We start from the raw sequence: 14,469 nt of genomic DNA on the forward strand, positions 1-14,469 counted from the left end.
GTGTCCCTCTGTTTCATATACAGGTGCTTGGGGGGCATGGCTATCACCAACCCTGTAGTGGACTTGGGGAGAGGATGTCAGGAGGCAGAGAAGCCCTGGACACCTTTGTCCTTTGCTCAGCCATGAGGCATGTTGTGGAATTGGAAGGTAGGGAGGAAAAGGCCTTAAATAGTGCATAGGCTATTGCTCGATGTGATACTGGCTAAGCATTTTGACCTTCCACAGCTCATTTACACTTCACAACAAACCTGTAAGTTGGAGACTACCATTCTGCTTTCATGGATGAGGATGATGATATTTAGGGAGTTTGTTGAGTAATTGTTCAAGGTCAGAGGCTAGTAAGTGACACTGCAGAGATTAAAGCCCAGGTCTCGGGCATGAAAGCCCAGTTGCAGCAGTCAGATATCTTTTTTTTTTTTTTTTTTTGAGACGGAGTCTCGCTCTGCCGCCCAGGCTGGAGTGCAATGGCCGGATCTCAGCTCACTGCAAGCTCCGCCTCCCGGGTTCACGCCATTCTCCTGCCTCAGCCTCCCAAGTAGCTGGGACTACAGGCGCCCGCCACCACGCCCGGCTAGTTTTTTGTATTTTTTTAGTAGAGACGGGGTTTCACCGTGTTAGCCAGGATGGTCTCGATCTCCTGACCTCGTGATCCGCCCGTCTCGGCCTCCCAAAGTGCTGGGATTACAGGCTTGAGCCACCGCGCCTGGCCAGCAGTCAGATATCTTACTGAAGAAAACTGTTTCTAGTCTATTCCCATTGCTTGTGTGCTAGCCTGGAGGGCAAGCAGGCTGGGCGTTGCTACACTGGCATTGCTGGTCTTACTTACCATGGTTCCAGATGTGCTTAGGAGGTTCTTCATTACATCCCAGAACATATCAGGCTCATGCCAACATTGTACTCTAATGTGGTCTGCACCAAAAATACTCATTCCTATGACTTCACAAAATTTGACTTGCATTCCCCTTCAAGGCTCAGCTAATTAACATCTCTTCTGAGCTGTCTTTCCGAACCAGACCCTTTCCTTCACTAGGCCAGGATGACTGTACCCCTCCTGCACTGAGTCTAAAATAGGCTTATCTCTCCCTTTTCTGCAGCCTGGCTTTGTTCTGGATAATCCTACATCACTCCATCTTGACTGGAAGCCTTTCCTTGGCAGGGCTAGTGTTCAACATTGGGTTCCAAGTTGCCTAGCCCAGTGTTCCACTTAACTCAAGCAGTTCAAAAAGTTCTTCTTGATGATGATGTCAGTGTTAGGTGCATAAGCAGGAAAAAAACCTAACCCAGGGGTTAGGGATGTTTCCAAGGCCACAGTACGGCTCCTTGCCTTGTGTGGAAGGTAGGCTTTCTCCTCCCCACTAGGCTCTTGCCTGCTCTAGTCCTCAGTCCAGCTGAGTGGGGATCCAATGTCAGTCATCCAGTTCACCAACCACAGTTGCACTGTGCAAATGGGATGGAAGAACAAAATACCCATGAGACAACACCGTGGCTTTTGAAACAGGTATGTAGGCTTTCTTGTTTAATAGCAGTTAAAAGAGGAAAATGTACAAGAGGAATAAACATGCTCTTTTCACAGAGGAGATTTCCCCTAACCATGCGGCCCATCCATATCAGTAGCTTTACTAGTAAGTTTTAGAGAAAAAAGTTCCCTTCAGAGTTAAAAATGGACTTTCCTAATTTTCTCTATAAATGTGCAACTATCTGTGCAAAATAAAAACGCCATTTCCAACACCTTTGTGAAAAGTACTTGTGAATGCAGGCAAAAAAAAAAAAAAAAAAAAAGAAGAGGCAATTGCAGTCAAGAGAGGAGTCCCGGGAGAAGGGAGGCTAAGGTAGGGGAATTTCTGCAGCAGTCCCTAGAGAGTGTGCTCAGAGGCCTGATGAGGAAGGTCATGGCCAAAGCCAATCTTGGGAGATAAAAGGCCGTGGGTCTGTGACTTGCTGAGTAAGCACTTGTCAAGTGAACAGTAAGGCTAGACTGACTTGGAGGACTGGTATGCAATGAGAACACTGGGCAATGCACCCTGGAAGCTGTACATTCCCTTTGCCAACAGGGTCTCACTTCCTGGTTCCCATTTTCAGGTCCTATTCCTTCTTTCCTGCAACAGCTTCATTTATAGCCTGCTCAAAGAGATTTTTCCTATGAATGTTAAAATGATGCAAGCAGCCTATATTACTGCTGAAACCTAATAGGGTCCCAAACTGGACTGTCCCTTCAGGAACATAGACCTGGTTTCCCCAGGAACTTGGCCAAGGGTTCATCCTGACCAAAAGCCATATAGGCTTCTAGCCATCTGTGTGCTTGCCCTCTTATTGAGGCCCTCCAGGGCTTCTATATCTCTAGGTATTTGAGGCCATATCTGAGGAGTCTGATGGGTATGGGCACACATGCTTTGCACAAGTCCTCTCAAGGGTTGGCCCAGCTACAGGTCTATAGACAAAACTAAAAACATTCCACTTTTCTAATTCAAAAACTTGACATTGCTGGTCCCTGTTTTTACCTTCCCTGGCCAACCAAGAGTATGCCTCTACATATAACTTAGTAGCTGCATGTTGCTTTTAGTTAGACAAGGTGAAGGTAGACTAAGAATGGAGAGAAGATATATCAAAGGGTCCATCTTTATATATTGAGCTTGAATAGGCTTTTTCTTTCAGGGGACTTCTGTGCAGAATAACCCCTATTCCTCCACCTTGTTCACCTTTTCCTCTATAGCACAGTTCTTCCAAGGCAGAGGTTTGGGATGAGACCAGCAATGATGATCCTCTAAAGATAAACACTGTGGCATGCTTACATGTCTCTCCATTTCCACTTCAAAGTCTCTCAGCACTTAAAGCTGAAGAGATCTTGCTGCAAAGGGGGTACTAGCGAAGAAAAGTGTTTTTAACCCTTCTCAAGCAATAGAACTTCAGATTAATATAATTGTTTCTCACTTGTTTCAACAAAGATGAGAGCTTGGCGATGCCATTTTGACTCCTGCTTTCTCTTGGCTTATCAAGTTCTGGGTGGCCGTGCTCATCCCCTACCCTCATCCTGAAACCCTGGTCAACCACCCAGCCCTCAGGATGAGCTGCAGCAGGCATCTGTGAGCTCACATGTAGCCTGGTCTCTCCAGCTTTGAGGAAGTTTGTATGTCTGTGTGCACATCCTCTTCCCCGTGACTATCAAGATGTGATAGGATATGGTGAGGTAGAGGGGTTGAGGGTGGTGGGGGGCAAGGAAGTACTCCCTCCCCAGAAGCAACTCAGTAGCTGACAAAGGTAGTGAAGAATTCTGTTTGATGAGTCTCTCCTCCCACCAATCCAAGCTGGAAAGGCCTGTGTGGCTTATTTGTCATTGTTTGGTGATGCGCAATTATACTCTTGCCAGTAGCCATAGTAGCATCTTTCTGAAGTATCTTAAAGTACAGTTTCCCCTGACTGACTTCATAGCAAAGCTCTTGTATTAAGTCTCAGGAGTCCATCTGGGACAATGAATGCAGCCTCCCAAGCTAAGCTGCTCCAGGCTTTAGAGTTTGGAGGATAGGATTATAGGCAATCTTTCTCAGACAAAGCCAAAGACGGCTTTGGGGATCTCAAAAGAGGATGGGAACCTTGGGCTTCAATGACAAAATAATATCTAGGATATTATTTAGTGAAGGACAGTTGGGCCAGAGGCAACAAGTCACAAGCCATGGTTGGCTCTGCTGACTTTATGGTAACAATCTCTCCATCCCTAGATGCATCCACTCCAGTCATGGCTGCCCCCACAGTGCAGAGCTGGTGACATTTCCTTGAAGATCATAGCCAAAAAACTGGTTTTAAAACATAAAGGAACAATCCCAACTAATCCTCAGGTTTCACCTAAGGGTAAGGTAAGGGCCATTTTTAAGCTTCTGAAATCTGAAATATTTCAACAGCATTACTGGAGAAGGCTAAGTCTCAGACGCTCTGTGAAGACCTATGGAAATAACTGTTGATTTATGTCCTGAACCAAATGCGCTGACTGTGAATGAAGGAAATGAGATGAGCAGGGAAGGGATTGGGTCTCTGATTCCATGAAAACTGGCTTTCAAGATCCAGAAAAACTCCTCGGGTTGAGACTCAACACTTCTAGAGTTGGGGCAATCTGCAGTTAAAGATGGGATCCAATTATTACTGCTCTCTACTTAGCTGTATCCTGCCTCAGAAAAATTTGCAGTAAAAGCCTCAGGTTAGATCTAGGCTAAAGAAATTGCCAAGCTTGGGGGATTGGAATGAAGCTGTCATCTTGCCATATGACATGTTTGTTCACAAGCCAGTGAAAGTCAGCAGACTGAGGAGATGACCCTCTAGAGCTCCCCTTAGTGTATTAAATAATGTTTGCCAGGCCCTTTCCTTGCATTGAGAAAAATCAGCCTCATCTATGTGGTGAATGGGCATCCAGGAGTGAACAGGACATATTTTAGTATCCTTTTGCTTATTCACTCTACCTCCCAGTGCCAGATACCCATTTTTTGTGGTTCCTAAGCCCCAGACCTAAGCTTTAGAGCCATGGATGGAAGGTGGTTCATCACACTGGGATTGATGATACCACCATCTCTAAGATAACACAGATAGTGTAGTAATAACTTCCCCTGAGTCCCAGCCTAGCAACATCTCATGTACTTGCTTATTCTTGTGCCTCTTTTACTATAGGGAAATGTTATGTGAATACTGCACAGGGGTTAATAAAAAAATACATATGCTCTCTTTGAAGAAGAATACACAAATGCAGGGTCAGCTGGGGTTGGATCCCAGACAAAGGGGCTGCAGCAAGTCGCCTCTGTAGGTCCAGGCCACCCTTCATGAGTGGTGGCTGCTGATGAGTCCTCGGAGCTGCTTGGCCACAGTGTCAATGAGTTTCTGCTTGTCTCGCTCATTTTTCCGAAACTGTGCAAACATGTTGTTCTTGCGGCTAGTATCCTTCATCCTAAACAGAGAAGGAAAGAAAAAGGACAACGTGTTTGAGGAAACAATGGTGGAAGGAGAACCTGCAGGAGGCAGGATGGCAATGCATCTTAACCACTATCCAGAGTAATGAGAGCGTCCAGAATATCTCCAGCGTCAGGCCCACACTCACCTACTCATCAGGAAGCTGGCATTCTGGCACCTACATCTCTCAACTTCAGTCACCTTTGGAAACTGGTCAAGACCTAGTTTTGGAGGGGCCAATCTCCTTATCCCTTATACCTGCTCCACCTAATTCATTCCTTTCTCTCAGCAGGTATGTGCCTGCTATAGGTGTGTGGGACATGGAACAGCTCTGCTGGTCAATAAATCCTTATAGAATGTCTAGGATCCACTCATTACCTCATGAACCTACTAAATCCTGTTGGGACCTTCGAGATAACATTTGAAAGGTAAAGCAGGAAAAGTGTTCTTAACTAGCAATTCCAAGAGAACATGAATAACCAAAGGCCACTGTATATTTCTAAACCTCACTCTAGCTGGCTACTCCATCCCATCCCTAACAAAACTAAGGGCTTGACTGACCTTTTTCCTTTTGTCTCAGGGTAATGGCACATAGGCGGTGTGGTGACTAAGAGAGTATGGTTACTTAGGAAAGCATGTGCCAAAGGGCTGGGCCATCCTCTCACTCCACAAACCAGAGCTTTTTACATGAAAAGCCCTTGAGTCCTCAAGGGCTGTCTGTACCCCCAGACCTTTGACCTTTGGGTCATGCTGAAGCTTCACAGATGGCATATTTCTAGAACCACGGGCAATTCTGGCCAGTGGTTCTTTCAGGTAGACAGCCCTAATGGGGAAACATGGACAAGAAAGTCAAGACTAGGTTGAGATGGTCACAGAACCCCCAAGTCTAAGCAATTGTGACAGAATTCAGGAATTTGCTATTCCCTGCACAGGGCTCACAACCCCTGACATATATTGGTGGCCACTAACTCTTGTCCTAGCCTCTGCACACCAGACCCATATCCCACAGCTAGATCCAGTGTTAGACAATTGAGAACAGTGCCAAGACAGATTTCTTTCTGGGATAGGGCCAGTCTTCACCAGAGCTGGGCCAGCCCTCTGACTTCACTGCTCCCTGGGCTGTATGGAGACAGGCTAAAGGGAAGGAACATGGCACCAGGCTATAAATTGCCCCCAGGCATATTTCCCAGGGGATTTTGGTCAATCCTGCACCACTTTTTCCCCCCCACTGTGGGTGGCCCTTTGCAGAGGAGCAGATTAGAGGCCAGTGAGTCAAAAGGCCAGAGATCCTACAGGGGCATTTATGTTTGGTATATATGATATAAATTTACAATATAAGTATTCCATAAGGGCATTATATGTGGCAAGAAGTTTCTAATGAGCACCACAGCTGTATGGCTCTGGCTGACAGTGATAGCCACAGACTAATTAAGAATTCTCTCACTGATCTAAGCTCAAAGGCCTTCAGGCTGGAATTACTCATCAAGCAAACTCAGAACACTGAATATAAGGTACGACCACCCACATGTGGAGGCCTGTGCTTGGAGGGGAAGAAGAAGGGGAAGTGACTGCACTAGTTGAAGAGAAAGAATGAGGGTCCTCAAGCCTCTGATAATTACTATATTTGTTCCCTTATATACTAGTGGCACAATTATGTTTGTGGAACTGGCCTGGTTTTAGATAGTCCCAGGGAAAGATTCCCTTTCCTCTGCTGGGTATACTATATATCTAAACATTATCAACAACACAAAACAAACAAAAAGAAATGAAGAAAACCACTTCCTATATTCATAGGACATTTAGGTTAATATCCTGCATTATCATTAATTTCATGACTCCTAGAAGCAGCTGAGAGACAGGCAGCCCGCTGGCTTTCAGCTCCCACAGGGAGGCTCCTGTAATATCTAGGAGAAAGAGGGTAGTCTTTGGCCTCAGAGGCTAGAATTTCTTGGTCGTTAAGACCTGGAGTTAGAACAAGGCACTATAAAGATAAACTCAAGTACCCTGAGGGCTAATGGTGGCCTGCTGGTTTCCACTCAGGAATGCTCCAAAACCAAAAGTCAGCCCTCCCACCTTCCATCCCATTCTGAAAGCCCAGTATCCTGTTCTACTTTATTAACAGCTATGGCCACCTCTCAGTGATGCAGGGGCACTTCTTTTCCCTAAATGTCTTTAGCAGGTCTTTGGGTCTTTCTGTTTCACCCTGCTAAGAAGTGCCAGGTTGAAAAGGAGAGTCAAGATCTGATGGTAGAGCTGGCTGTGGAAAAGCAGGAATAGGTCAGGTAAAGGGGTCAATTCCTATGAGGCTGGGAGACACGGATTGTAGTGATCTGGATGCCCTTTGATCTACTGTGTTTGGAAGAAGCTTTTAAACTCTTCTGATTGCTAGGGCTAAGCACATAGCTTCTTTACTGGCCAGCGCTCCAGAATGGTAGGGAAAGGCTAATTATTTTCAACTATTGTTGAGCCATAGGAAGTGAATGAGCCAGTATTTCCTAGATCAAGAGATTCTTGGGAACAGAAGAGTAAAGGACTGCTGAGAGAAGTAAATAACTGAAGGGAATCCCAGAGCCCATTTGAAGGATACATAATGACCATTAAATATGACCATTTAAGTACCAACTCAAAGGTCAAAATGTTCCCTTCTTTCACCTTAGCACCAAGAACTGTGGGATTAAGCCTTGCCTCTAATAAAGGGTCTTCTATAAGAGATGCGGGTTCTAGATTTTAAAGCCACCAAGAGGTAGGGGAGGCTGCTGAGGAGCTCCCTTTGGTCAGGGCTTTATTTCAGGCCCCACACTAGCAAGAATATTGAGTGTGCCAAGAGGTTGAATGGGAACAACCCTTTACCTGGCACAATGGGAGAAAATCCCTGCTGCCACTCCCAGCCCCAAAGGAATTAGTAAGCCAAGGGTCACTCTAAGGGCCAAGGATAGAGAAGGCAGCCAGCCAGTTGGCACCAGGCTGGTTTAGTAGATTAGTATGTCAGGGTGGGGACAACTCAGAGGCTAGGGATTTTAGTGTAGTCATTAGTGTCAATGAGGAAACCAGAAGGACTTGCCTCAAAGTGATGGAAAAGGCCCAAGTGAATAATATACTTACTCTCTAGATATCCTAGGGAGGAAGGTCAGTGGGAGAGAGAACCATGGGAAACAAAGTTAAAATGGAAACACCAATCTCTGACGTGGTCAGGAGAAAACTGTAGTCTGAGTTTTTAGTCTCTTGGCTCCAAATACATACCCCTGCATCATGCTCTTGCCTACCCTTCACCTCTTCCCCTTTTCTCCCCCTTTCATATTGCATAGTAAGAAGAATAGACCTTGACCTCTCCTTCTGCTTAAGGCTCCACTCTGACTTCCTGGACTCTGAGTCTTGCCTTCCTAGGATTTGAGATGTGGCTGATTGGCCATATATGTAGACTTCCTACACTGCCTAGAGGCAGGGCATTCTTCCAAGTAGCTGGGGATTAACTAGTTTCTCAGATTTCAAGAGAAATCTGCCTTTTTATGTGGGTCTTGGTCTCTGACCTGCCAGCTCTCTAAGAGATTAGCAAAGCCAGAGCCAGGCTGTAATACATAGCATTTCCCAGCTTCTAGGTGACATATTGGTTAGCCCTGAGATTTCCTGGAGCTACCTAACTTACTTTCAGTGGTAGCACCTCTGCTTCAGAGAGGCTACAGTTCTGTGGCAGGGAATCCTCTGCAGGCTAGTGACTGCCTAAGGTAAAAATCAGACACATTCTCCAAGACAGCTTTGTTGGGATAGTCAGTACAATAAAGCTCAGTCTGGCAGGGGCTGGGAGCTGGGAACAGATGAAGGTTTCAATAATTCTCAATAATTTCCAGGGATTCTCTACTAGGAACCAGAGAAGCCATCTGTTCTGTGGAGTTGCACTATCCATCATCATACCCCAGATGACTAGGGCAGCCTCATTCTGTTCACCAGGCTGGCCTGAGCCCCAAAGCAAGCCATTTTTCTTTCTTCTCTTGCCATCTCTAGTAAGAGACACTAGTAAAAGACCCATTAAACTAGAAGGTAATGTCAGAGTCCAATTCTGATCCATACTTGGCCTAGCTTGTTGGGGGCTCAGGAATGAATAAGCCACAAGAGGAAGACTGGCCTGCCAAATCCAGTGATTGAGATTGTTGACAGCACCCATGGCCTATGGCAACTTCCAGAACAAGGCTATCTTTCAAGATATTGGCAGTGGCAAAATTATCTTCTATGCCAAACCCCATCCCTGTCTCCCCACCTCCCAACACAGACCACTGGACTAGGTACTCACTTCTCTAGCAGGGTCAGAGCAGTCACTGGGTTTACCCGGAGGTACTTGCAGTTGGGCTGACCATAGTCAGCAAGGTAGGTTGACCAATCCCACTGGATGAAAAGATCCAAAAGCTGTAAAATATCCAAACCCCACCCCAGGGATTAGTCAGACAGACAAGACAAACCAAGATATCAGAAACTTCATCATCCTTCACAACCAGCTAATAAATTAGATACATAAAAATTAAAATATAATAAGAAAAAGAACAGCTTCAGACTATTCTTTCAACCAAGAAAATAAATGAGTAAACATTAGATGGCAGACTTATCTCTGCCATAAGCAGTATGGAAATGTTGCTAAGACTATATGCCAGCAGTTAGCTCTCAGAGGCAACCCTATAAAGAAACTAACACTAGACTGAATCAAATATGATAATAATATCATAATAATCATTCACTTACTCATTTAATAAATACTTATCAAATGCCTTCCACATGCCAAGAACCATTCTCAGTATTTAACAAAGAACAGATAAAGGTGGATGTAGTCCAGTGCCACATATGCAATTGTTTGAACTTCAAGGTTAAAAGGTCTGGGCTCAAGTATCAGTTTTTTGACTTGCTGCACTGACTTAGGTAATACAGACATATATACATGCCTATATACAAATAGGACACACAGACAACACAGAAACACTGAACCAAGGCGTAAATGGATCATGTAGCATTTCTAAGAGGCAATATGTGTTATGCCTATGCAGACACAGGCTGAGAAGATGAAATCTGGGCCAGAGTAGATTAGCCCATGATTGAGGACACAGAGTCTAGAATTGGGTTATCAGTGTTAAAGAGAAGTGCCAAGAGCTAGATGTGTGAAAAGACAATGAGAGCTTTCTGAGGGTGAGCTGAGTTCTGACACTGGGGGAGATTTTGACTGAAAGAAGCTAAACTTTTGTCAAAGGCTTTCTTTCCCAGCCAGTTTTAGCCTCAGACATCACACTAACAAATATTCAAAAATTGTAACTAAGTAAAACAAACAAACAAAAGCTTCTAGAAGGGGCACAGTCCCAGACTCACATCACTGCACAGAGGGAGAACCCTCACAGTACTTTTGACTCAAGACATTCTCCATTTCTCCCTTTCCAGGAGATAGGTAACTGCTGATGAGGACAAGTAGATGGCTGCCTGTGCAGAACAAAGGCAGAGAGGCTGAGAGTGCAGTCATATCCAATGCCAGAACCTGGGCTCTAGGCACACCTTCCTCCATATCTGTCTTCACTATGCAGCTGGGCAAACAGGCAGTATGGGCCTTGCCCTATTTGGCCAAGTCTCCACTTCATCCAGTCTCTTAGAATAGCAGTTATGAACTTCCTGAAGCAGGATGGGAAATGGCTGAAGTCCCAAACCTAAAACTGAGAAAAGCCCTTACACCCTCAGCCAAGAAAGGGATTTTAGAGATGAGAGCAGCAGTCGGGGAGAGACAGGCACGCTGCTTGGTCTGGGCCAGGATGGTCCCAAACGGCCCCTCAGGCCATTTTCAGGTCATGCCTATTTTCACTGGCAAGTTAAAAGGCTTCTACCACTTCTTTCTGCTGACCCAAGGCCTCAGAGAGTTCTCCTTTAGAAGAGAATTTCTCCTGACTTTCTACTCTAGCGTCAGTATTTCTGTCCTATGGTCTTCAAAGACCACTCAAGACAGCTCCTCTTTACTTGCTTCCACGACAGACACTGAGAGTACCCCTTGTTCTAAAGTTCTTCCAGTACTATGCTTTACACATTTCACTATGTTTTCCCGCAACTCCTAGGGAAAGAACTATGAAAAAATACAGCATTTTTTTCAATTAAAATTTTTTTCACAAATTAAAAAAAAAAACAAAACCTAGGAAGCCTTTTACTATTTGCCTATTAAGGAGCTGATAAGAAAAGTGAATGAATATCAAAAAAGTCTAATTGGAAAAACTGGAAAATCATTTCTTAAAGCTATTTTAGATACTACTTTTTCAGCATACATGGACATATACATGCATGTATTACCTTCTTTTCAAATGAATTCCTTATTTCTGTGCTGGAATTAATGTATTAGTACTTCTGATTTATGGCTAATACTACCATGTATTTCTGGTTAATGACACATGGGAAGTCACTAGTGGACAGTGGAGAGAAGTTCATGGCTTAGCTCTAAGTTATGGGATCTTTGGGGTGTCGCTTTTCTGGCCGGAAACCTGTGGCTGGTGGCACCTTTGCCTTGAGTTTTGCTCTGGCCCACTGGGTTTGTTACACCCACTTGGCCTGGCAGGCTGAGCTCATGCCTGCCAGGGGCACTGGAGTCAGGTGTGGAGCAGCGAGGGGTGTGTGTGAGTAAGTGTGGGGTCCAGTCACTGCACAGTCAGACGCGCTGGGTGCTGCCATGGGGTGGGCAGCTCCAGGTGCCAGCATGGACACCAATTCTCTGTGCGAATGCAGCTGGACCAGGTGCACTGCAAGCAGCTTTCCTGGATGGCACTGGGGAATGTGGCAGCACCCAGAAGCTTGGAGATGCCAAGAACCACAGGGCCCCAAAGAGGGAGTCACAGCTCTGGCTCAGGGAGCTCCCATGTCTGGGCTCTACAAAGAGCTGCAGCTCTTCTCTCCTTCTCTTCACCCACAATGTGGCGAGCAGGGGGTATGTTTCAGCCCTGTTTGTGTTACCCCAGCTCTTTTAGCCTCACCATTCAGTAGGTCTCAAGTTCTTGTCCTGCAACCAGGAAGAATGAGGTACACACACAGGTGGAAGGTGAGCAAAATGAAGAGATTAATTGAGCAATAGAACAGCTCAGAGATGACCCACAGTGGGAAGCTCCTCTCAGAAGCCAGGGTGTCCCAGCAAGTATTCAGCTTCTAGCAGAAAGGGTTGCTCCTCTCTGCAGGCAGGTCGTCTTGATAAGTGTTCAGCTATCAGCAGAGAGAGTGGCTCCTCTCTGCAGCTGGTCGTTCTGCTGTCTCTCTGTCCTCTCCTCTGTTCTGGCTGAGCTCAGGGCCTTTCTGGGCCTCAGAGGGGAGGAAGTGCATGCCATCTGGTCCACGGGCAGCCAAGTCCCTACTCTGGTCCGCAGGACTGGCAGCTTGGCCACCAGCCTTCAGGCCTTCTGTGGCCTGAAGGTCAGGCCTCACTGGGGACCTGCCCCCTTCTGCCCAGGAACCTGTCTGCTTTCTGCTCCCACTCATGGCACCTGAGGTCAGCCCCAACTTTGCTCCAAGACTGGAGCAGCACTGACAACAGGGAGAAGCCATGCAGTGGGAGCAGGCACTTAAAAGCCTACAAGAGCAGAGAGGGCCTTCCCAGGCCCCCAAGAGTGCAGGGACGCCTGGGTCCACAGCCATGGTTTGGGTGGCTGCAGTTGTGCTCAGGAGGGTAGGGCTCCTGCCTGCTCCCTGGCTCCCACCAGCTCCATGGAGCATGCAGCCCCGGTCTTGCCTCCCTGCTGCAGCCAGCGTGATGGCAGTGGTGGGCCATTTAGGGCAGCCACTACCATCATAAGGATTTCCATTTTTGTCTTCCTGCCAAAGTCAATGCCGATGGTGAGCCTAAGAGCTCTGGAATGACAATCTATCTAATTTATTCCACTACAGTCATGGAAGCTACATAAGTCTATTAAGTTCAACCACCATGAGCCTATAGATCACACTCTGGGTCATGTTGCTTCCCACAGTCTTTTAGGGTGGCCTCAAGCTAGGTCTTATGGCCTTCTCTGAGACAGATGGACAGAGAGTGAGGGTACTTAACTAAGTGAGCTGCTTGGAGGCACACTTCTACTGGATTCCACAGAACAGTGTTAGAATGAACAGCCAAGAAAACCAGCAGGCCTATTTATCCATTTAGTACTTTGATTTCCAGACTGACTTTCAAGGTCAATCAGACCCTCCCAGCCGATTCTCCACGTACAACAACCTTGTTAGATTGCTATAAATTCTCCTGCAAGAACACTCAACTATCACTAATGACCACACTAGTGATCATCACTAGTGACCACTAATGTTTCTTTTTTATTTTTATATCTTTCATTTGGAAATATTTCAAATTTATCAGAAAGTTGAAAGAATAAGCATAGTATAAACAGCAACATATTGCTTCCATCCAGATCCATCCACTGTCAATATTCTACCCCATGTGCTCCAGCACTTGAATTCTTTCTCTTCATATACATACACCCATGCATGCACACATATGTTATTTCTTTTCTTGAGTTTCTTCAAAGTAAACTGGGACTTTATTCCCAAATACTTCAGTGTTCCTAAGGATTAGGAATATTTTCTTATATAATCACAGAATAATTTTCAACTTCAGTTTAATGTTGATATGATCCATATTAAATTTTGTAAGTTGACCCAGTAATATCCTTTATAGCCTCTTTTATTTTTGTTCTACTACATGATATAATTTTAGGACTGAGTATTACGTTTAGTTGTCATGTCTCTTTAGTTTCCTTTAATCTGGAATATTTATACAACCTTTCTTTTTCTTATGTGATATTGACATTTTTGAAGAATATAGTTCCCCTGCCTCCATTTTTTCCCAGTTTTGTTTTGTCTAGTGGCTTCTTATAAGATTCAAGACACGAATTCTTCAGCAGAATACTACATAAGTGATGCTATGTCCTCCTCAGGGTATCACCTCTGGAGGCATACGATGCTCATTTTTCCCTCATTGATGATATTAATTTTGATCACCTGATTAAGATGTTGTCTGATTTCTCCCAACATCTAGTTATTACGTTTTCCTTTGGAACTGTGAAGATTTAAGACATTCAAATACACTGTTATCCAGTGAGGATTCTTGCCTAACCCAATGTTTACTATGATAGCTTCAAAACTGCTGATTATGTCAACACCATCCTTCCTTGCACATTTATGAGTTGTCACTCATTCTACTGTAAGCAAGTGCTCTCTCTTCCCCACTATTAATTTATCCATCTATTTGTTATTAGCACAAACTCACCACTGTGCCCTTCCCCTCCCCTCCCCTTCCCTTCCTTCCTTTCTTCCTTCCTTCCCGTCTTTTCTTTTCCCTCTCTCTCTCTTTCTTTCTTTCTTTTTCTTTCTTTCTTTCTTTCTTTTTCTCTTTCTTTCTTTCTTTTTCTTCTTTCTCTTTCTTTCTTCTTTCTCTTTCTTTTTGTTTCTTTTTCTTTCTTTCCCTCTTTCTTTCTTTCTTTTCCTTCCTTCCTTCTCTCTTTCTTTTTCTTCTCTTCCTTCCTTCCTTTTCCTCTCCCCTTCCTCCCTCCCTCCCTCCCTCCCTCCCTC

At 45.1% G+C, this 14,469-nt stretch overlaps 1 protein-coding gene across 1 annotated transcript in view; it reads right to left on the reverse strand.

Annotated features, from left to right (window-relative positions):
* Positions 1 to 1,483: 1,483 nt before the first annotated feature.
* Positions 1,484 to 14,469, reverse strand: part of EXOC6B (exocyst complex component 6B) — a 705,989-nt gene continuing 693,003 nt past the window's right edge. The window contains exons 21-22 of the mRNA XM_011980671.1: positions 9,212 to 9,324; positions 1,484 to 4,924 (exon numbers count right to left, since the gene is read on the reverse strand). Coding sequence (XP_011836061.1) covers positions 4,798 to 4,924; positions 9,212 to 9,324 — 240 coding nt within the window. The 3' untranslated portion in view covers positions 1,484 to 4,797. The remainder of the gene's footprint in view (positions 4,925 to 9,211; positions 9,325 to 14,469) is intronic.

This window comes from Mandrillus leucophaeus, unplaced genomic scaffold (assembly GCF_000951045.1).
Source record: "Mandrillus leucophaeus isolate KB7577 unplaced genomic scaffold, Mleu.le_1.0 Scaffold216, whole genome shotgun sequence".
Taxonomy (NCBI): Eukaryota; Metazoa; Chordata; class Mammalia; order Primates; family Cercopithecidae; genus Mandrillus; species Mandrillus leucophaeus.